At 35.8% G+C, this 24,263-nt stretch overlaps 1 protein-coding gene across 4 annotated transcripts in view; it reads right to left on the bottom strand.

The window, feature by feature from the left end:
* The window catches only part of ROCK1 (Rho associated coiled-coil containing protein kinase 1), an 87,389-nt gene that overhangs the window by 31,191 nt on the left and 31,935 nt on the right, over positions 1 to 24,263 (bottom strand). For all 4 annotated transcript variants that reach the window (XR_001877585.1, XM_017831990.1, XM_017832000.1 and 1 more), the window contains 16 exons: positions 20,813 to 20,913; positions 19,849 to 19,986; positions 18,465 to 18,640; positions 15,570 to 15,654; positions 13,492 to 13,636; positions 13,074 to 13,212; positions 12,575 to 12,666; positions 12,232 to 12,391; positions 10,200 to 10,266; positions 6,586 to 6,674; positions 4,908 to 4,956; positions 4,194 to 4,329; positions 3,800 to 3,891; positions 3,421 to 3,667; positions 1,570 to 1,676; positions 307 to 457 (listed from right to left, as the gene is read on the bottom strand). Coding sequence is in view for 3 of the 4 variants with exons in the window: in XM_017831990.1 (XP_017687479.1) it covers positions 307 to 457; positions 1,570 to 1,676; positions 3,421 to 3,667; positions 3,800 to 3,891; positions 4,194 to 4,329; positions 4,908 to 4,956; positions 6,586 to 6,674; positions 10,200 to 10,266; positions 12,232 to 12,391; positions 12,575 to 12,666; positions 13,074 to 13,212; positions 13,492 to 13,636; positions 15,570 to 15,654; positions 18,465 to 18,640; positions 19,849 to 19,986; positions 20,813 to 20,913 (1,974 nt within the window). In the remaining variant the exon portion in view is untranslated. The remainder of the gene's footprint in view (positions 1 to 306; positions 458 to 1,569; positions 1,677 to 3,420; positions 3,668 to 3,799; positions 3,892 to 4,193; positions 4,330 to 4,907; positions 4,957 to 6,585; positions 6,675 to 10,199; positions 10,267 to 12,231; positions 12,392 to 12,574; positions 12,667 to 13,073; positions 13,213 to 13,491; positions 13,637 to 15,569; positions 15,655 to 18,464; positions 18,641 to 19,848; positions 19,987 to 20,812; positions 20,914 to 24,263) is intronic.

Below are 24,263 nucleotides of genomic sequence, written 5' to 3'. Positions count from 1 at the left end.
TAGCATTAGCCAGAATTTCAAGAATCAATAGCATTTTAGAAGCCAAGGAAGGCTTTGAATTGCAAATGCAGTAAGATACACAAAACATTAGGAAACGATGCAATTTTTATGGAATAAGTACCATATTAGAGAAAATAATTTTAAATGCGTAGTTTTCATGTTTGAAGATTTCAATACACATTTTCTTTACACAAGGGATTAAAGACTTGTGTAAGAGTACTACATTTTAAGACATTGTGTTTTGAGGTGTCATAATAAAAATAACTTTTAATATGTATTTACCTGAGACTTGCGAGAAACACTTACCACACATTGCAACTGATCTTGCCTCCTCTATTGACTGATGTTTGTCAGTTAACCGAGCTTTAGTCACTTTGTGCTCATTGACCTCCTGTTCTAATCTGTCTTGTAATGATTTGAGCTTGTAGTTCAAATCTATCTCTAAATTATTCTTTTCCTAAGGATAAGAAAAAAGTTGTAAGATTTCTATAATACCTGAGGGAATCACATTTCCTTTATTCCCTTCTTTAGTGTTAACTTTTTGTTATCAAGAAATTATCAATGTTATTTTCCATGCTTAATAAAAAATGGTAATGGATAAAACCTGTACTCAGTGCTCTGGAGAAAACTTCATTAACTTTTTTCAGTAGTCTATAAACTTGTAACATAATGGAAATTTCTCCATTTGAATAGTAAGTAGTCATTTAAATTAGAAACATACAACTAATGCACTGAAAACACTAGTGCACGCAGGAATCTGATTTATTGTTACCTGGATGCCATTCTGTTATTTCCTTGCTAGAACTGCCGGCCATTAACAGTAACTCATGAAACAAGCACTGGAGATGAGCTTTAAGAGACAGGGACTTGCCTTTGAATAGCTGCTTCATGTAACATCAAATTAGAATTGCTTGCCCCTTCCCTCATAGATAGTCACATCTCTCTGGTTTATTTGCATAGACTGCACACCACAGTAAGGTTTTACCTGACTTCAAAACACAGAGCTAACTACATAGTCTGTCTGGAGAAAGGGTGTAGGATTTCCTTTTACTCTTCTTTACTTGTTTTTCCATCTTATGGAGGGGATCAGAGACATTAGGGGAACATGCTGCTACCATTCAGAAGGAAGGATGGACAGAAAAATTGAAACGCTTCAGCTCCAAAGTCGATCAAAAGGCCTGGCACTGTTACAATCAAATTAAAATCCAGTAAAAGCAGAAATATAAATTTCAGCTTTTTAAAAGTTCATAGAGTTTCACAGGCAACTCTCTGCAACAATAGTTAGGCAGGCAGAAAAAATTCCTTGCTAGTAGCAGACGGGCTGGATCTTTGAATCAGCGATAGTGAACGACAAACGATATTTTTATGCCCAATGCTACAAGTAAGAACTACCCGAGGACTTGTGAGACCATCCTCATGAGATTGTAAACTAGCACTATTTAGTTAATAATTTTAACATAAGGCTAATTTAGAGGAATAACATATGAATTGGAAACCTCAATAAATACTATGTGAAAATACAGTCAAAGGCTGACAAAGAACATTAGTCTCAACACCATTTTACCATACCTTTTCTGAATGATTAAGCATATCCTGTACTTGCTTTCTTTCCGCTTCCACTCTTTCGAGATTGTTTTTAATGTTTTTTACTTCTTCTTGTAAAGTTGTAATCCGAACTGCCACAAGAAATTAAATACCACTCAGTATTAGTTACTTGACTTAGATCAATTGGCTTTTCAACCTTTATTGATTTCTGGGCCCATAAAATATTTACAGCTTCAAAATTTTCAGCCATGCAAAGGCTGTAGATTATAGAGGAAATTGACCTTTTTAGCCGCTCTATGCATGCCCTTAGTAACAATTCACAAAAATCACTCACATGCAAAAACTGGTACCCGCCTTCCATCCCTTCCTATATCTAATATGCAAAATGTCTTCCATTAATCCAAGTTCTGCTATGCTATGCAACAAGCACCTTTTCTGATGCTAATTTCGCTAATCCGTAGATAAGGCACATTACACAAAAAGTTAGTCTCAAATGGACCTACAGGTACTAACACAATATGTATTTACCTAACTGTGACTCAAATCATGGGGAGGTCCCAGTTGACTGGAGGTGAGCAAATGTGACACCCATCTACAAGACGGCACCAGGGGAGGTTTAGATTGGGTATTAGGAAAAATTTCTTCACAGAAAGAGTAGTCAGGCATTGGAACAGGCTGCCCAGGGAAGTGGTGGAATCACCATTCCTGGAAGTGTTCAAAAACCACGTGAATGCGGCACTTAGGAACATGGGTTAGTGGTGGACTTGGCAGCACTGGGTTGACAGTTGGGACTCAATGATCTTAGAGTCTTTTCCAGCTGAAACCACTCTATGATTTTAAGTGCTCTGACACAGCTAAAGGAACTATTCCCCATACCACACAGCATCTACCGCAAGGCCCTGTGCGGCATCAGAAGTTTACACTAAACGCTAAGTAGAATCACCTCCACACAGGTTGGAAGACACTTTTGAAGATCATCTAGTTAAAACTCCCTGCCACATGCAGGATCACCTTTCACTAGACCACATTGCTTAAAGCCCCATCCAACCCAGCCTGGAACACTTCCAGGGACAGGGCAACAACAATTTCTCCGGGCAACCTGTCCCATGGTCTCACCATCCGTATTGTAACAAGTTTCTTCCTATATCTATTTGCTTTCAATTTAAAACCATTGCCCCTTGTCCTGAAACTACAGACCCTGGTAAAAAGTCTCCGTCTTGTAAGATCCCTTTTAGTATGGAAAGGAAAAGTCCTCATCCAAAGACTGTGCCTTGTGCAAACTCAGTACTCCAGACAGATGGCTTAAAACAAGAAGTTAAGAGACAGGATCCATTAGCAGAGGCACAGTCACAAACTAATGCATCTCAATACTTTCTGGTATGAAGAATCAGTACAAATGGTAGGAAGTTCCAAGCATCCTGAAAAAAGGGATTCCACATCTGCATCCCTTACTATGCCCTTCGTCTTGCTTATAAAGTAATGCAGAATCATAATAAAACAATGCAATTTAACAGGATCGCTTTCTCCACATACAAAACAAGAGAAAGTGCAGGATACATCAATGTGGCAACTGCACAAGGCAGTAAGATAGAGTGGTGTGTCTTCTCTAGCACTGTATCAGCTGATCATATTTTTGTACCACCGGACTCAGACTTTTAGTCAGGGAAGCCCCATATTCACAATCACTGTCTGCCACTCTTTGGTTTTGATACTCTCCCTCCCTCCCAGGAGCTGCTTAGATATAATCAGGAAATAAGATCTAATCTTCAGAAATTTTTAAGTCAGAGTTGTTTTGCAGGTTGGTTTTCCTTCCTTTATTTAACAAAGTAGGCTTATCACCACTTTTTTGGTAAAGTATAAATACAGAAGAATTACCCTGTAGCTCTCCAATCATTTCAGATCCATGACTTTTGTCCCTTCGTTCCGACTCCAAAGCTGCTTGTAGTTGGTAATAATCTTTTTCCACCTGCAGTTTTGTGCTTTCCAAAACTCTGCACCTTTCCTGCAGTTCTCTATTCAGTGATTCTAACTGACTCAATGACTTGCTCATTTCTGTGTTACCCTTCCTCAGTCTTGCTGCTGTATCAGATTCTGTCCTCAGCAAATCATTTGCTTCTTCTAGCTGTTAAAATAAACCAGACAAGATTCTCAAATATAAAAATTACTGGGACAAGTTTTGTTACATTTGAATGCTCAATACATTTGAATGCTGAAATCTAAGAAATAATGAATACAAAGAACAGAAGCAACATACTTGTTTTTGTAATTGTGTTATCTTCTCATTTGAAATTTGTGAATGCTGGCTGATTTTTTTCAAGTCTTCCATCTGATCTTTTAGTGTGGACACTAAAGAGAAATTGCACCATTAACACAGCAGATTAAAAAACATCCTTAGGGTTTTGTTCTTGGGGTTTTTTTACACAAACATGCTCTAAAAAATTCCTGGCATGTCTCACACTGCAGAGAATAGAATTTGAAAATAAGAACAAAAATATTGTGTTCAGACAAAAATAAACTCAAAATTTGTGTTCATTATTTGAAAAGATATCTTTAAAGTTGGGTAGCACTTAGGATGTCATGGTAGTTTATTATATCTCAAAACATATCATATACCTCATCAGTGTTAATGCTTGGACAGTATGGCATACCTTCATTTTCCACATTTCGTCTTCTTTCATTCTCTTGTTCAAATTTTCTTTGATACTCATTTATCTTATGTTGCAATACCATCTTTTCCTTCTCAATCTGAGACACTGTTGTTTCCAAGTTCTTCCTCTGATTTCCCTAAAATTAGAAGCAACTGCATTTTCTACTTATATTTTACGGAATGAACCCTAAACCAGTATCTCTGCAACTAACTGATCAAGGAAACTGATGCATTGTTTCCAATGAATAAGTTCTGGCTTTCTTGAAAATGTTTTCAGAAACTATGTATTTTTTAACTTCTGCATGACAAATTTATGAAATTACTAGAAACATTGTTGTTAATATGATTAAATATAAAGTAATCATTAAAATTATTATTAAGAGACAACATAAGGACTCAGTAGAAAATCATCTGTATATTAATTTTTATAGTAATTGATTTTGATAAACTCCAGAGAAATTGCGATAAGCAAGACTAAGCAAAATATTCAGCAGAGGAAAGATAAATCAGCATGATTTACAGAAAGCAAAAGCTTTTAATATGTGTACAAATAAAAATGCATCTCCTGATGCAAATGAAACATGATGGTTTGGTCTCCAACTTAAACTCAGTCACAGTTTTTAGTCACAGAAGATATATCTTAGAATCACAAAAGTACTATCCTTTACTACACTCTCTACCCAACTGAGGTGGCTTCAGTGAGGAAAAAAATTACCTCTTCATCCAGTTCTTTCATTATCTTGTCAAGTTTTATGTTTGAAGATCTAAAAATAAAACAAGCTCATTAAACAAGATACATTATACATAGTTTTTCTAGTGAAACAATTTGTGACCGTTACTAAAGTGAACATTTACATTTTGACTAATGCTGTTTTGTAATGAACATTTAGAACTGAAGAAGACAATCAACCACTGGAAATAATTTGCAAAATATATTAAGTATTTATCAACTTTGTTGCAGATTAAATATGCAAAACTTTAGGTGCCACATCTTATTCCTTTATCTGCAAATGTAAAACAGAGTATGTACACAACAGGTTATCCTTAAAATTAGAATACCCTGGTAAACTGCTAAAACTTCCTCTTGTTGTGACTTTCCAAATACCTAAAATAGTTCATTAATTCAAAAGTAAGGAGCTCCCTATTACAGATAAAGATATCTGAATAATATTATTTGAAAGTGCCTCTTCTGAAGCAATGTATTAGAACACTGGACTATAGAGTGAGGTTATCTGGCAGTAACATTGACACACGCACTGCATTTTTGTAGCTAGCTAGCCCTCTTCAAAGAGGTAACAAAAAGGACCCAGACAATGCTACCTGGGAGATACAAAAAGGAGCAGTTACAGCAATATATCCTATCTACTAAATCTGCAGTGAATGGTATGACATACCAGAAGACACACTGTTGTGTTCTGACAACTTCAGTAGTACTGCAGGAAGACAGTTACTGAATATCCTTCAAGCAAGGTATGTCCTGCTTGTGGAAAGCAAGCAGAACGTGTGAACAGTGAGGTTGTGTTGAAGCAAGCAACAGTGTCACACAGCCTAAATTCCCACCAGACCACTTTGGTTACCAGTTTACACATGAGTAGCTTGTACAGCTACACACTTTGGTCCTAATTCACAAGTCTAAATTCTTCCTGTATCCTATACTGCCTCCTGGCATTATTTAGTCCTTCAGGAAAAGACTTCAAAAAGAGAACTGACTGAAGGGGAATTTAGTTTGCATGAATCTAAGTAAAAATGCCNCTATGTTGCCTCCTGGCATTATTTAGTCCTTCAGGAAAAGACTTCAAAAAGAGAACTGACTGAAGGGGAATTTAGTTTGCATGAATCTAAGTAAAAATGCCTGGTTATGAGAAAGTAAGAATCCCAACTGCTTGTTTGTAAGTGTAGCTGCAAGAAAAATGCAAATTCTCACATAGCTACTTCTTTCAACATGGTAGAAAGAACTTTGGAAAGCAAATAGCTGTTCTTATCTGTCAGTCACAGGAAAAAAAAGGTTTTCTAACAAGTACCCTGTATTTAGAAACCAGCTAGGTAATTTTAATAATCTAATATATGCCATATATACAGTATCTTCAAAAGAATCAGCATGATCAGTGTGTACCTCAGTGCAATAAAACATCTGAATACAGAGATATCAGATAAACTCAAACACTCAAGTGTTCAGAAAGAATGTGTGTTACACGGGTGTCAATGAAAAGAAAACACTTTCTTCATACTGAACTCAAGAAAATTTTAGAATTACTTAAACCTGTGCCTGGAACTCCCTTGGAGAACTACAATACCATTCTTAGCATTATTCTGGTAATCCCTAAAGCAGTAACATAGAACTGAAGTGTTAGATGTATTTAAATTACATAAACAATTAAAGTTGAAAGTCTCACCTGCACTTTTGCTCCATTTCATCTTTCAACTGCATTTCATTATGTAGCTGTTCTTCCAACTCATAGATCATCTTCTGCATATTTTCCAGCTTTAAATACATATTTGTACATGAAAGTACATGCATTAAATTTAAAAACTTAAAAAAGCATTTCAGAATATTCAGTTCCGCTCACGTTGTATCACAGTTTACTCTCTCCTATCAAAACACTAATTGTTTACCTTATTAAAATTTGATGCCCCCCACCCCAAATGCTAAGAAATTTAATTACAAGAAACAACACCGTTTTGTCATTTGCATGCACACAAAATTTTAGGGTATCATCAAAATTCACAGGGCTAAGCTAAATCAAATTCTCCTTGGTTTATGTATCTTCAGAATCTGACTAAAGATATTACTGCAAAGATATAAGAAAGCATTTTAGTTAGTCTCAAAATTTCTTCTTCTAGCATGAACATGTATTTTGCAATGCATCTTCAAGCTCCCAACAAGTTCAAGAAGCAGAACCAGGCCTGTCAGTTATCAGCAATGGGGAGAAAATCCTCTTAACATCTGTTTAGTCAGAGATCACTTTTACAGCTAGAACTGTACTAAGGTTTGAAAAATAGTAATAAACTTTAGCTGCTAATACAGAACATTACTGTACAGCGTGTACTGTTTGCCAGCAGAATAAATTAAAAAATTCAGTCTTTTCATGTAGTCTTAAAATATCTACCTTCTACTGAATCTCTGGGCACAATAATCCCAATCCAACATCACCAAAATCCTCAGTTAACAAGTCAGTTTCAACTTTGAGGAAGCTTATTAAGTCAGTCGTGTTGATTCACTACAAACCTTTCCACTGATCTTGTCAGGATTTCAGCCTATTTAGTTCTTCCACATTTCCCTCAATGCTCTTGGAACTGCATAAAGAAGAATTATATTCCTAATCTAGACTCTCTTCAAAGCAACATATTCAAGTGGTTCTGATCTTTTGCTTTCTTGTTTCCTGGTTTAACTCCAAAAAATAAAAAACCCTCCAAAAATTAGACATCTCAGCACTTACAGAGCAGCTATGGAAAAAAGAATTACTAATGTGACATAGAACATAACACTATATAGATCGGGCAATGGTTGCAGTCAAAAATCACAGAGATGGCCTCTAAATCTAAACTTTGAGGAAGGAGGACCAGTACACAACACACTTACCTCCTTAGTATGAACCAATCAGAAATAAAGCAAGAAGCAAGACTACTTAAAGGCCATCTCTCACTTTAGTAAAAAAGGACCACAGCAAATGCCAAATGACAAAACAGAGGATAAAGAAGTTTCCATGTAACTGCTCTTTCATTTCTTGGTTATTCATGTTATAGCCCTTCCAGACAGGGTGCAGAGAGGAACTAAATGGGATAGATGAAGAACAGGTTCAAAAAGACATCTGGCAACTGAGGCATTTCTGTACTGGCTCCTATTCGTTTGGACAGCTATTGCATCCTCTTGCTTCTTTCTGTCTCTGGATGTTCTCACAGAGGGCTGTACCCCAAGGGGCCTATCTAAGCTTGCTGAGCAGTCTAATTATATCAGTACAAGACAACAGGCTTCCGGACTAGTTTTGCACAATCTGATATCAACAGACTAAATAATACCTTAAGAATATCCTGAGTTACAATTAACTCAGTATAAAAGCATTCCTTAAAGTTTTAGTTTGTTCTCAGCTTCCACTTTGAGTAGGAAGCAGGGGAGGAAAGTACTATAGAAAAGCCTGTATACAACAGAGAAGTCAAGAAAAATCCCTTTGAAACTGTCATACTTTTTTCTTTTTTTTTTTTTTTTTCTTAGTCACTACAGCATAGCGCATCTGGTTCTGCACCCTGAGCAATGAAGAAAAGCTAAGATCCAGTGCAAAAGAATCTGTTAATCTCCTCTTTCTTAATATCTAAACTGTTGACAGGTGGTTATGGTAGTACTAAACCAAAGTAAACAATGAGATCTTCAAAAAGGTTTGAAATCCAGCAAAAGGATGTTGAATTCCATTTCTGTTTAACTTCACGGTCTAATTCTGTTAAGTTTTACACACTCACAAAACACAATGAATTTCCTGGAAATTTGTGGCACTCAGTCTCTCCCAGAAGACACTCAAGTACTTCAAAATCAGATAGACCAGGTAACATCTTGTGTTATATTTCCAGAACTAATTAATTTGCTAACCATGTGCCAACATTACCGTTTTCATTGCAGCATGTAATGAAAGAAAAACAGCTGAGAAAGAACTGTGGGGTAAAAATACCTTGCAGTAAAAACTCAACATTTATTTAAACCTCCCTATATCCCTCAGATTCTTCCAGAGCTTCACCTCCCAAAACTGGGAAATGACAAGACATTCAAATATATCTGACAATATGGGCAGGACTACTGAGGGTTCTTTAGCTACACACAGTTGCCTGTATCCCACTAATCATGCGAAGTCCATTCAGTAATTCTCTTCCAAGTCAACCAAAAGCCAGCACACAGTTTTAAGTATCTTCAAATATTTGAAAGTCTGGCTCTGTTTTGAAATTTTACTATATCAACAGTCAAATGCTCATGAGGAAAGAAAAAGGTGTGGAACACATCAACATACATAAAGAATCAAGATACTACAATGATTAATTAATATAGCTGCTCAATAAAGGACACAATCAGTTTCCCTGCCCTTTCAAATGTTCTCTGGATAGTGCCATATATCATTAAAACCCTTATATTGCAAGTTCAAGAGAAAAGGGAACATAGATCAATATTTGCTTCTTTTCTACTCTCAACAGAAAACATAGCAGAACATAATATCAACAAAGTAAATCATAGTCAAAGCTAAGATTTCTTTTAGTTAATCATCAATTTTTTGACAAGTATTTTTTTCTGGAAAGAATGGAACTTTTAAAATATCAAACCACTCTAAGGGAATAGCTTGATTTACATCAGAACTTACACAGAATCCAAGGAGGCCTTGTTTCAAACACCTTAGTGTACCTTCCTAGAAACCTGACTTGTCAGGGAGCTTGGGAAGCATTAACTGAAAGAATTCCTAAACGTTTCTTGCAAGGTGAACTGCTCTATAAATGCAGATCCTCATTGCCCCAACTCCCAATAGCTTGTGAGGTGCCCTTGGGAAGGAGGAGAATACCCAAGCCTGGTACATTATCTGCCACATCCCACTTCGGTTCACAGGAAGACCAGCTCCAGAGTTAAACCGGTGGGTTGCTGGAAAGCTCAAGCTTCCCATCCCACTCATGTCCAGACTCCATGGTTGCCACAAAGCTAGTGTGCATATCTGAGACAGACAAAACACTCTAAATATGCTGCACAAACACTTCGATATTTCTAAAGATAAAAACTTTGTGGAATCCTTTTCCACAAAAAGAGCAGGCAGTTTCAGCTATTTTATCCAATTCAGGAAAACCTGTTATATAAAGTAAAATTCTGTTTTTCCAATAATTTTATTAGGCAGGCCATACTAAACATCTTGAAATTATTCATTGATTTCTCATATTTCAAACACTAAAACAATTTATGACATTTCTAACTCAAAACAGTTTATGTCCATATATGCAATAGAGTCTTTACTAGGAAAAAACAAAGCTGAAAATCAGTGAGACATACCACACTTTTGTCCACAGTGGGGCCTGTTCTGTTATCATTGGAATTTTCTGCAGAGGCAGCTAAATATCTGCAAAAACATATTAAAAGTTATATTTGAAGAGTTGTTTAAAGGCAAGACTATGAAAAAACCCTAAAATAATACAATCATCCTAAAAGATAACCCCCAGATTTATTGCTCCAAAATGTGGATAACCAAATAGTAACATAATCATTTAAGCACATTTAACTGAAGAACTCGAATTATTGTAAAAGGTAAAGTAGAAAGCTGCAGTAGAAGGTCTGCAGAAAAAAGGATTTGTGCCAAATACTAATATAACCACTTTTCTTTTTTAATAATCATTAAAAAAAAAAATCTTTGCTTTCCTTGGTTACAACACTCTCATTGGCTTCCATCCCACAAATATTTACTCAGGCACTTATGCAGCAAGTAGCAAAAATGAAGCAAACTCTGCAGAGCTTGTGTATCTTTCAACAAAGTTACTAACAGTTCCACACACAAAAAGTTTGCCCTGAAGCCAGTGTTCTTATTTTACGTGTTTTCTAAAATTACTACAAATTTCTATTCATGATGATTCTGAAAAGTCAGGTACATGATGATTCTGAAAAGTCAGGTACATAAACACAAATCACTATATTCAAATTCCTTTGGTATCTGATGTGATTTTCTTGGCCTGATAACTAAACCGGAGAGAGTAAAGCATCTCTTAAGTGCATTAGATTATGTGAGGAAGAACTCTCCAACACATGAACTTTGGAAGATGACCATTTCAGACTTTGCAAGACAATCACACCAGCAGAATATCAAATTCAATTCTAGGCCAGCATTATAGTTCTAGTAAGCCTACAAAGTTATGATAGTATTTAGCAGCAGAGCTCTTCCATGACAGCAAAACCACAGTCACTTAATTCTCCAAATTCCTGATACTGTCCCCTAAAAGTGAAGATGGGGAGAGAAGAAATTCTGTTATTAACAAGCTTCTGTATGCTACTTCACCTTCTTGACAACATATCCCAAAATCTTTCTGCAAGCCAAATATTAAGACTTTTTAAAATTACAGACTGAAACAAGAGCAGTAGGTGAAATTCTTGAACTGCTAACTCACACAACCTGTATGAAAAGTCTGCAAGTCCCTCTATGTCTCACTATGCAGAAAGCAACAACAAATCCAAGTCTTTGCAGAGATGGAAAGAATTTCACCACAGGCTTGGAAAAGTGTTTCCTCTTCTATGCAAGCATGAAAACCAGATTTATTTCTTTTAAGGTTTTCCTATGCAGAAATGCTATTAAAACTAATGGCCTCTATCTGACATGGTCTAATGGAAGTTGTAGCCCATTTTAGGCCTGACTGACACTCACCGCAATTAAAAGCAGCTTTCAAAGTAAGAAAAGGTTATTGAGATTTTTGAATGTAGATATAGCTAACCACAGGGCCTACAATAATAATGATGGTCAAAAGCATGAATTAATACAATTTTAACTTTCAAGTCTTTCAAGTAATAGTGAAAACTGTAAAGTATCACAATCTCACTCTGCAGTGGATGGGTACTTAAAAAAAATTATAAAGCAGAAAGCAGGCAAGTAGGAAATATTTTATTTCTAGTAAGCCGAGGTTTAATTTATCACATGCTAAAACACAGATGTAAGGTATGGAAATTTCATCTACAGCTCAGGAACAGTAATTTGCAGTAAAACAAATGGACATTCCTACCCCTAATTCATGACTCTACATATACAATTCAGTGCTCTGCAGGTAACTCTGCCTAGTGGATTTTTCTTGCTTAGCTTCTGCAGCATTACTATATAATCTTCTCAAAGCAGAATAGGACATTCAAAAATACAGTGTGATATTTTAAGGTACTGATGCCTAGCAGCAGAGGTTGTCATTAGCAAAGTATCAAAAGAGTTTAATTTATTAGTATTCTGAATTGTTATTAAGAATCCGAAGAGACTTATATCTAAATACTGGTTGGTAAGAGTCAGAGAGACTGCTGACAAAAGAATACACCATGAGCTTGCTTTCTGCATACGTACCGACGGTTGCTGTAATACGTAAATCCTACGAAAGGAAGCTGGTTGCCCACAAATGCTTTTGGTATGGGAAATGTTTCTTCCTCTCCTTTGTCTTCTTCCAGATCATCAAAATTACTAGTGTCAATGTCACTACTTAAGTCAGGCACAACTGGTGCTACAGCTAGAAAAAATGCAAAATAGTATGATAATAATCATTATATTACTCAAGTGACTAAGAAACCTATTTCCTCGGCACAGAGTAAATAAAATTTTAAATTCCTTTAAACAAAATACAGCAGTCCTTTTGCTAACATGATACATAAGTAAGCCAGATCACCATCTCTGAGAAGAGCACTATACTTACTGTCTCTGAGCGTTTCCCAAGCCCACTGATCATTTTTGAAGAAAAGGTGCCGTTTAATCTCTTCTACACCATTTCGTCCCAGTCTCACTTCCCTGTTAAAGACCAGTTTGGTTAAACATGTGAGATTAAGTAAATTATTCTGAAGGAAAGACTCATTTTAAGGCATAATATAAGAACAAAGACAATAAAACACCCCTCAAACTATGGTAAGAAGTAGACATAACTCAAAAGTTTTCATAAGAAGATAACTACATGAGCACGACAGCTACATTTCAGAATACAGTCTGGTTTTAACTCTTGTCTATAAGAAGCTCTGCATCATGGACTGGTCAGGCAGCTGCCAAGTTGTTACACTCCATTCATGCTGAGACAGTAAGAATTTCACTTCTCTTGAGCAGTTTAAAAACCCACATAAAACAAATACGTATTTTCTTTCAACATGAGAAGAAATTGTCTTAGTGAAGGCTTACTTTTGTTTTGAATAAAATTTAAGTCTTACCTATCAGTTAAAAAGGCACAAATAAGGTTTTTTGCCTCTTTAGAAATGTCATTGTCATCAGGGAAAGTAAGGGAGTTCTTATGGTTCATAATCTTACTATATGTTCCAACCAAAGAATCTGCATAAAAAGGTGTATCCCCTGAAAAAGCAGAACCACAAAAGTTAAAAAGCAAATCAAAAGTATTATAAATTTGATTTTTAATATATGAACTACAAATCAAACAATGTAAGCAACCAAGTGAACGAGAGGCAAGGCCAAATGTTTAAGAACTGTGATTGAATTTTTCTAGAACATATTCTGTAAATATCAGGATTAGTAAACCACAGTTTATGTCAAAAGAGTAATAAAGTTGAAAACAACTTTAGTTTTTAAGTCTGGTTAAGCAGTGTAGTCAATTCTGATTTTCCTACTACTCACCTACAAGCATCTCATACAAGAAGACTCCAACTGACCACCAGTCACATTCTCGCCCGTAGTAACCATCACCTCCCTGGGACTTCAGTACTTCAGGAGAGATATAGTCTGGTGTTCCCACAGCCGTATCACATCGTACCATACCTTCCTACAAAGAGCAGGAAAACACACAGGCCCAAATATAAGATCCAAAATTGCAAGTAATTTCTAAGAGTTTATGCACCCTAAGCAACATCAACAGATCTACATCAACTTTTGTCAACAAACATTCTTTTTTGAACAAGTATTTTAATATTTTTAAAGTCTAAACTGCTACATCTAGAACAAACCACCAGATCTGTCAAACACAGTGAAAGTTACTTTAAAAACTTCTGTTTGTACCCAAGAAATAGTGAGAATTGCACCTAGGCCCATCACACACAGTTCATGCCAATATAAATGTGTCATATACTGACAGGATGTACTGTAAATAGCGAAAGTTCCTCTGTTAGCATAAATGGGTCAACATCAGGGATTTTGCTGACAGGAACAGATGAAGTACAAATTTTTTGCCTCTGACTCAATATACTTAATGCCAGGAAGACTAAATGGAGACAGGGCTTTCAAACTCTAAGTAGATAGGCTTCGAAACAGGTAACAAGTGAGAAGAACAGTTGACATTCCTCACGCCCCTGAGAAAGGGCTGGTGGATCTGAGATCAGTCACACTGGAGCTGTCATTCAGAATGCTGAAGCTGCAACCACGCACACTTTTCAAGTGCCACTAAGGCACTTCTGAAATAATTCTATGCCATCCCTAGAAATGGATCAGTAGAAAAACTTGCATTAAAATATACAACTAAGTAAATAAAACAAATATTAATTCAGTGTTGCATGTGCAGCAAATCCAGAATGCACCTAAATTAAGCTCCTGTGCTGAGCAGCTTTTCTTCTACAGAGTAACCTTTCTCTTTCAAAACACTAGAGGAACCAAGACTAGGCTCAAGACTCATAGGCCAGCTTTGTTCAGAGCAGTAAAAAATCTAAGGTGTTGTTGACATGAGTTTACTTCAGTGATGCTAATGTACAGCAAAGTTTTGCAACATTTTTTCTATTCTTTTTTTCGCACATACAGCTTAAGCAGCAGGATAATGCTTTTCTGTATTTCAAAATTCCTCATCGTTAAGAACATAATCAGTCAAGAATAACTCTATATAAAGTCAAAATAAAGCCAAATTTTGTGTCAGCTATTCTACTGAAGTGGGCTGTTAGTGAGAAAACTTCTTGAATTTGTACATGTAACCTGCATTTGGTTTTCACTGTGGCCTTTTATTTATAGCAAAGCAGCCAAGTACAGTAATTTATTCAAAGCTCCTGGAATATGATGAGAATACAATATACATATTACACTGACTCTACTAAGTACCACATATTTCAGATTGTTTTCCTCAAAAATACGTGCAGGCTGACACAAACCAATCAGTTTTGTGTAGGGAACAACAGTGCTTCGTGGTATGTGAAATATTGTTGCAAAATATTTTTTAATGACCTCAGGATATATTTTTAAAAAAGAAATAATTCTATGACACCTGTTTCCTTCAGATTTTTCCTTGTGCTACGTCAGCATGTGGCTAATAAGTACAACTGGTATTCAGCGACTTGCACATCAGTTTTGATTCTCTCATTACTGACACACTACATAAAAATCATCTCACTTCTTCTCATTAACTTTTCATAACCAAAGACTTAAAGAAATAACCCTGAGGATCTAGAGACAATCAAAGGTTTGACTTCAGAAACTTTCTCTAGAAATCAGTACTCAAAGCACCATTTCTGCATTTTAACTTGTCATTGAGTAAGATGCATGAATCACAGGATCACAGAATGGTTTGGGTTGGAAGGGACTTTAAAGATCATTTAGTTCCAACCCCCTGCCATGGGCAGGGACACCTTTCACTAAGACCATGAAGAACAGTAATGGGAACAGAGTGGAACTTTCAACTCTCCTCAAATAGCTGAAAAGTTTTCAGTATATTTTCTTTTCACTTTTAGGTATGTTTTCCTTTCACAAACAGAAAAGTGAAATTACAAACATATGTTTACCTTGTTCATCTTCATACAAGTACCAAAATCAGCTAATTTTAAATGACCAGCTTTATCTAGCAGCATATTATCAGGCTTCACATCTCTGAAATGAGAAAAACATATATTTTAAAAAGTAAATAAATAAATCAATTGAACTTACTAAAACAATAGAAGTCAACTGCCTTTCAGATGCAACATTGCAAGGAAAACCAGCAACATTAAAGCACCACCACTACCTCAATTTTTTTTCTGTTTTCTCTAAGTATCATGTCCAACACACAGACTGCTGAACTACAGCATTTTAAAAAAGTATAACAGATGTGAGAACACAGCCTTAAGTCTCCAAATTTAATAAATCTAGACATCAATCTTGAACCTCAAGTTCCTAAAAAACCACTCACTGGTTGAAGTATGAGTGAGCTATCTCAAACAGACATTGAAAATATAACTTGTTCTCTGTACCACCTCTATTTTAAGGGAGTAACTTAAGAGATGTCATTTTCAGAATTCTATTAGTGTGAACAACTATTTTCCTGTGACTGAAAAGCAATATTAAGTATTGCCTTATACCCTTTTCCACAAAAGTACTTCCATTACAGAAGTTTTCATAAAGTAACTGGTAAAGTGCAGCATGGTGATGTTACTGAATATACTGAAGCAGAATTATCAAGACAGCATAACATGAATTTCAAGAAAAAGTATATTTCAAAGACCTCAAAGAAGAACTCTGGCCATAACTGTCAAATCAAATGTAGTGCAAATGTACCAGTATACTCAGAGAATAATTTTGGTTGTGAGGGATTTTTGTAAGACTCAGTTAATTGCCTGACCAAAGTATAGCTACCAAGTTAGATGCAACTTCAAAGTTATATTAGCTTACTCAGGATAAAATCCAGGCAAGTTCTGATTTTTTTCTGAGGACAAAGATTCCACAACGTCTTCAGGACTCTCTTCCACTGCTTGACCTCCCTCATAGTCGAGAAAACAATTCCTAGTGAACAGCTAGATATTCCCTTGCTGCAACTTGTGTCATCCATTGCCTTTCATCTTTTTGGCATGCAAATACAGTCTGGCTCCACCTTTTCTAAAAAGTCCTGCTGGGCAGCTCATGAGTGATGTTTTCTGTCTTGCCTGAACACTGCTCATGTTGTGAATGAAAACATAGTGCTAATTCCTAGTATGAAACTTCTGAGGAATTGCTGGTAGCTGAGTGTTGGCTGGACAGTACAATCCTTTGTTCTACCTATTCAAACTGCACCTTTCTAGTCTGGCTACATCTACAACCTTGCTAAAGTCAAGACAAACAACACACACTGCTCTCCTCTCATCAGTGAAGCCCATCATCACAGAAGGCAACTGGGTTGGTAAAGCATGCTTTACCCTTATAAATTCATGGCTGTTTCCAATAACCTTCCCATCCACATGCTTAGATGGTTTCCTGAGAATTTAATCCGACTGCCCTTACGCTGACTAGCCTGCAGCTCCCCCGACCCTCTGCTCCTGGCCCTTCTCGGGGCAAGACAGGTGTGCCATTTGCTTCCTTCCAATCATCAGGAATCTCTTAATCACCGCAGCCCTCCAAAGGTGACAGAGAGCAGTATCACAAGGCTCATGGCCAGCTCCCTCATGACCTTTGGCACATCCCACCTGCTGCCTTGGACATGTGCACGTCCAGTTTGCATAACTGGGACTCAGACTGATCTTCCTCTGCCAGAGTAATGCTTCACTCTCCCAAGCTCTGCCACTCTGCCACTAGGCACAGGGCCCTGACAGGCCTGAAGGCAGATCCCACCAATGACAGCAGAGGCAAAGGCGGAAAAGTAATTTCCATGTCCTTTGTCACTCTGTCCCTGATCCCTTGAGCAGTGGGCCCACATTTTCATCAGTTTCTTTTCATTCCTCAGAGTTGAACAGATTAACTCCAGTGGAAAAGAAATTCAAAAATCTCTGCTGGTTTCAAAATAATCCAAATTTTCACGAAAAAAGCTTGCTGTGCTGCAGGCAACTTCTAATGCCTGCTTTCTAAAGCTTGTAATACACATGCACAAATGGTTCATTCAGCCAGATAATTTATCCATTAGGTGCAGCATAGCTACATAATTAATGATGCTCTAGATCCTACTCAAGCAATGCATTAGTAGTTTGTTTTGCTTTGTGTTTGCTTTTTTGCAAAAGCTTACATGTTTACACTGATCTTGTGACCAAATTACAAACTGAAAATTTATATACTATAGAGTGTACTATACGCTACTAAAGCTCTTCCTGTATTTTCTGTTGAAAAAATTACTCTTCTGCTCCCAGTTAATGCAATTAAAAGCTAACAACAGATACAGTTTCAAATATCAAAAAGAAAACTTCTCTACCTATCTGAGAAGTGACTGCATTTCACTTCAGGGCAAGTGCAGATGAAACTAAGCTAAGTCCCTTTGCTCTGCATCTCAATTTTGCATCTTGCCCCTTACAAGAAAACATATGGCTGGGAGATTTTCCTCACACTGTTCACAGATTCTTGTTTCATGGGTCACTGAGGCTTCAAATGCCTAGCAGAGAATTAATAATTCCTAACAGTGGATACTACTGTGATCAAATTCCCAAAACAGCTTTTTCTAATCAAAAGAAAAGAGCTATTTTGGGGCCAACATGCCTGTACCATTTTTATTCTTGTATCTCTTGGTACAGTGGAACAATTTTATTACTCCCCAACACTGGCCTGCTGAAAGCCTTTACTTTGTATCTCCTCAGATTTTAAAGTTTCTGATGGCAAGAACTTTTGAAGCTGTAAGATGGAATAATTATGAAATAATAACGAAGTACTAACATCATAAGTATTAAAACCGCCTAAACAAACTGAAGCCATTCTGGCAGCACCAGGAATAAAACCTCACCATGTAACAACACTTTTTAGTTTCTCACCTGTGTATAAAACCCATTGAGTGAATTGCATCTAATGCAAGTACAACTTCAGCAGTGTAAAATCTGGCCCATTTCTCTGGAACATCGTAGTTACTCATTAAATTCACAAGGTCCCCACCAGGCATGTATTCCATCACCATGTAAAGGTAACGGTCATCTTGGAATGCATAAAATAACTGTAAAAAGCAAATAAACAAAAAATAACTCACTGAATATTCCAGTTATCTTTAATGTTTTGCTTGTCGGAAATCAAAGGCATTTCTGCACAAACTGATTTACAAAGCAACAGAATTGCTACAACTACTGAATCAAATTTGCATAATCTTGCAGCTCTCCTAAAAATAAATTAATCTCTAGAGTGCATTTCAGACAGATCTTCCATCCCTTTATATTACAATGGCAGAAGCCGAGTGCTGGTTACAAGTTAAGGTTAGTCAACTTGACATAATAAATCTTGAGATCAATTCAAAGAATGTTTATTACATAAGAAGGTAAAATGCTTCTTTCTCACTAGGATGGTACTTGACAAATATGCAAACATGAAACTGTGTTCCAAACATCTGCCTGATTCTATTTGTATTATCACTAAATGTTTATTTTTCTATTGTTGATATATTTATTGTATAGAAATTGAGCCTAAATTTTATACAATTAAATAAAAATATTTCTCTTAAATTTGTCAATACTCTGTTCAAAAGAGCAGACTTAAGTCTCTTAACTTAAAATTTTATGAAATTCATAGAAGTTTTATTCTGAACAATCACACCCAGACAGACAGGAATGCAGTAATTTGATTTAGATAAATCTTGAATAAGATTGTATAATTCCAACCTAACAAAAGAATTTATATGCTTAAGGGTAAGAACAGTTTAAATTAACAAGTTGACGTGTGCACACAATGCATGATTGGTTCAGGCACGCTCCTGAGAACCTCAAAGGCAGCACTGCTTCCCAAAAAACTGTCAGTGATAACACTGAAATGAGGGAAAATTAACCAGAGCGGGCACAATTTGCAGTCAGAGATACATGAAGAAATTAGAATATATGGAAGCTGTGTCTTAAGCATATATTTCTGGTATGCTGGATGCCTCAAAGAATTACTACTGAGCAGACTCACCAATATATATCTGGCAAAGAGCGTTAATAATAAACAGAATAGCTTAACATCTTGTAAATGTTGTGACAAAATACAGTTTTGAAGCAAGTGTAGTATCTGCTGTTTTGTACAGCATTCCTAATGTCAATAATGTATTTCCCTAACAGACCAATAAAATAAAAAAGAGACTCTGAAATGCAAAAAAAGAAAACATGCAATTCCAAGTTATGCAATGTTGTAACCAAACTATTCTATAATGAAAATATTTGAAAAAGAATATCACTATACCTGAACAACCCAGGGACTATTAGCAAAAGCCATAATATCCCTTTCTTCCCAGAAGAATGCAGAATCTGACCTTTTTATCATTTCAAATTTGCTCAGAAGCTTCATAGCATACACTCTCCTTGAGGATTTATGCCTTACCTATGAAGACAAATGTGACATACGGAACATATTAGTTTGCCATATTAACATATAAAGAACATCACTGAAAACATCACTTTTCCTGCTTCACTATTCAACATGTTCTATAAGACTCTTCACATTTTTATAAAGGATTATATACTGTAGGCCTACAAAATAATTACATTCCATTATCTGACAAAGCACTACTTTTAAAATACTTGCTGGAACTATTCAACATAGAAGTCCATAGGCATAACAGTTGCTTATGTAATTTGCATGTGTCTTTAAAAGGACAAATACTGGCACCTGTTAAATACTACAAAGTTAAAACTACAAGCATTTTCCAGAGTTCGTTAGTAGATGTGCATACTTCCTGCCAGATTTCCAGTTTCTTCCATCACCTCTCAATTAAATAAAGCAGGATGAACAAGCCTGGCTGCTAACGTATCACAAACAACACACATCTCTCATGTGTGAGAACTATGTCCACAAAAATCTGGTGTAGTCCCTGAACTGGCAGAAACTCTTATAGTCCTTAAGACTTCTTCAAGTGTCCATGTAAAGAGTGGTAAAGGCTAATTTTCTTGATAATGAGGAACAAACATTCCATTTTATTTTAACAGAGAAGAATGACTACAATGCAGAGCAAGTACTTGTGCACTTGGACAGTACTGAAAAATGACATTTTCAAAAGCATTTCCATGAGTTATTAAGAAATAAAATTTCACTGAGCTAAAGGCTTTAATATCGTAAGACTGCATCTTCCGAACCCTGTACTCAGAAACAGATGCATGAGCAAATACTACAGAATACAGTCAAATGCACAAATAGAAGTTTAACTTACCAACTGAACCTCCCCAAATGCCCCTCTACCGATCACCTTCACCACTTCATAGTCCTCAGCTTTCATGCGCAGATCTCTCATTTTATTTACCGTGTCTTTATCTACATAGAACAAAATTCACATTTCTTATACAATCAACTTAATTAAACCCAGTCATCTAATTTCATTTTTTCATAGTTTTTAGGAAGAAGTACTGCTCAAAGAACCTACCTTCCTACTGAAAAGTTCTCTGCAGAATACATGACCTCATTCTCATTACCACAGTAACCAAAACCTGACATAAACATAATGCAAGGATTCTACTGTACAATCACACTGCAGATCTTAATTTAGGAATTTATTTAAAAATAACTACCTGCAAAAAAAAAAAGCTATACAAAAATTTCATATCCAGCATGATCTTGCTGTAAGCTAATCAGCATAAAAAGATTATTTCTGAATAAATATACAACACATTTGGGAAAGTATCAGAAAATACACTATGAGAAACTTGAAAAAATATTTAAAAAAAAACAACAACTTTCACTTTTCTGCACTTGTATGATTCCTAATACTAAAAAAAAGTAGATTTTAATTTAAAACATGCAGTGGGAATCATTGCAATTATTTATATAAACCTGTCATTCTATAAACTACAATAATTTACAAACTCCCAGTGGGCAGATATTCTAATTCCAAATTTGGTCAAAGATTAAAACAGTCTATTTTAATCCATGTGGGTCAACACTGGCATGAGATTACGTAGAAAAGCTTCATGCTTCAGTATTTCTAAAAGCAAGGAAGTTCTACTAAAACAGATATGCTTCTAATAAATTATGCAATGATATTTTATTTTCAAAAATAATATTCTAGGCCTAAAAGTAAAGTTTAGAAAGAAATAAGGACGGGGAAGAGAAAGGAGGAGAAATCTAATTTTTTTAAATTATTAAAAAATGATGAGGCAGACGACAGAAAACTGCCATTAGATTTCTACCTACACGGGCCACAATTTAAAACAAAAGCAGCACATGTACAATAAAAATTCAGTAAGATTTTATTACCGCAACAGGAACAAACATAGTTTTGTTTGACTAAATACGCTGTGGCATTACTATCTAATGTAAAGCCAACCCTTTACAATGCAGCATATCACCAGCTGATTTCAATAAATTACAGTAAAATCGCAAATTCTGACAAATTCTTTCACACAAGGATCAAAATATTCAGTAATTCAAACAAATAATGCATTGCCTTATTTGCCCTGGTGAAAACTGACCTATAGTAGAGGGGGAGCAAGACTGCACAAAACCAAAATGCAGCAACTCCCATGACAGCAATTTTCTAGCTATTGTTAACTTACTGCCTAGTAATCTCACAACAGGAGGTTCAGGTTCACCACTTCTGAACGAACAGCTTGACATTGGTGCAAAAGAAATCTAAGCAGAATATGAATCCTTTAAATGGTATTTAATCACAAGCCTCGCCTGTGGACAAAACAGAACCGAGGAAAATACATCTGAAGGGCAATCTAAGCTAAGGATTTTTAAATAATGTAAACCAGGCTTGTGAGCAGCTGCAAATGGAAATTTATTGTTTGATATATATATACAGACTAATAGTCAACTATCCTCAGACAATATGCATTAGTAATAACAGTGTTGGAAATTTGACCACCACATTCTAAGTCTGTTAAACAAGGTTTATCAGGCTGCAATACATTCAAATAGGCAGTTCCTTATTTCCCAGAAACAGTGGAGGACCCGGACAGCTCATGCTGTACGAAGAGGCCGGATGGCTCCCTTGGCAAAAAATCATTTTCTCCAACGTGCTATAAAGTTTGGTTATAAGCTTGGATTCTGTGCTGAAATGAACTGTGTCTCTGCTGCAAGTAGGGCTCTCAGCTATCTTTAATACTAAGTTCCTTATTCTTTTAATTCTGTATGGTAGAAAATTAATAAGGTTCTACCTCTGAAAAAATCATCCTCAAAACCTCTGCCAGTAGAAGCAGATTTTGGAGGTTCCACAAATATACAATGTAACTTACAGAAAAGTAAGAGAGGATAAAGACAATCAGTCTATAACATAAAGGAAGCAAACTCCCATTTTATTTGCCACCTAGAAACTTATTTTAAACTTCTACAATAATGGTGCAAACTGGACCGCTAGTACTGCAAAAAGACATTTTAAACAGTCTTCCATTAGAACTAAAATAAACATGAAAATGTCTATTTTTTAACAGAAGTTCAAGGCAAATTAGACTTGACAGTTCTCTGTAAGAAAACTACTTGGACATCCCCAGCTCACTTTCATATTTCAGCAAATAGTGCAAGATTAATGTTCTAAAGGCGGTTTTAAGTGAAATAGGATGTTCTGTTCTCCACCTTCATATTACTTCAGGTCACATCTTACAACACAGTATATAATTTATACCTACAGATATTCATCATCAGACTGTAAATGTAAGGTTTTTTCCACTCAGCCCCAATTGCAAAAGTGAAGCTTTCTGAGACTCACTAATAATTTCACTATTCATAAAAATTACATTCAAATTATCTGATGCAATGAGTATTTCCTTGCCTAATACAACTTCTCTTTTCTCCAAGAGTTTCACCACACCTTCTCAGTAAATAACTGAGTATACAAATGTGCATGTAACTCAGTGTATGGTATCAAATACAATTTGAACTGTGAAAAGTTAAACAGAACATTTGAGTTTAGGCTTTTCAACAATCAGCTTACGTGCAACTGAGCCATCAACTGGATTTAGTGGACTCATAAATTCCCACAAATGGAGAACAATATAAAATAAACCCCACAAATTCACTATCATAGCTTTCAGTTTCACAAAATAAACTATTTGAAAAAACCTTGGAAACAGGAAGAACACCGACATAAATTAAAGTAAAGCAAAGACAAAAATTATTTTAGTCAAATTACTTTATATTTGCCACAAAAATATAAAAATCTAATAATATTAGCTTAATTTCAAGGTTTGCCCATTTAGTCCATAGGCAGGAGCAAGTCTTGAATCAGATAACATCTCTACCATGATTTCCAGAATTTGTCAGTTTGGCAGCCTTTAGAAATGACTTAATTTTTAACTGCCTTTTTGGGTTTTTGTTTGTTTGTGGTTTGTTTGCTTGTTTTAATTACAAAAAATATGGAACTATGACTTCTATTAAAAACATCAACTTTATTAGTTTAAAATGCTATTATAGAGTAGAACGTGCAGGAAATCTGGTAGTGGACAAATACAGAGTAAATACAGAGAATTCTGCAGACACATCAGCTGAATATACAAGTAAATACAGCAGCCATGCAGTATAAGATATTCATGTAAAGAGACCTTTTATACTTAAAAAAAAAAGTTTACAAAAGACATGCTCTAGTCTGTGAACAAATTTTTAACACAATTTCTTGACACTCTATGCATCATTATGATATTTTACTGGTAATTGCTTATGATATACTA

Source organism: Lepidothrix coronata, unplaced genomic scaffold, assembly GCF_001604755.1.
Source record: "Lepidothrix coronata isolate B3197 unplaced genomic scaffold, Lepidothrix_coronata-1.0 Scaffold6, whole genome shotgun sequence".
Lineage (NCBI taxonomy): Eukaryota > Metazoa > Chordata > Aves > Passeriformes > Pipridae > Lepidothrix > Lepidothrix coronata.
This window is presented reverse-complemented; position numbering and strand designations above follow the sequence as displayed.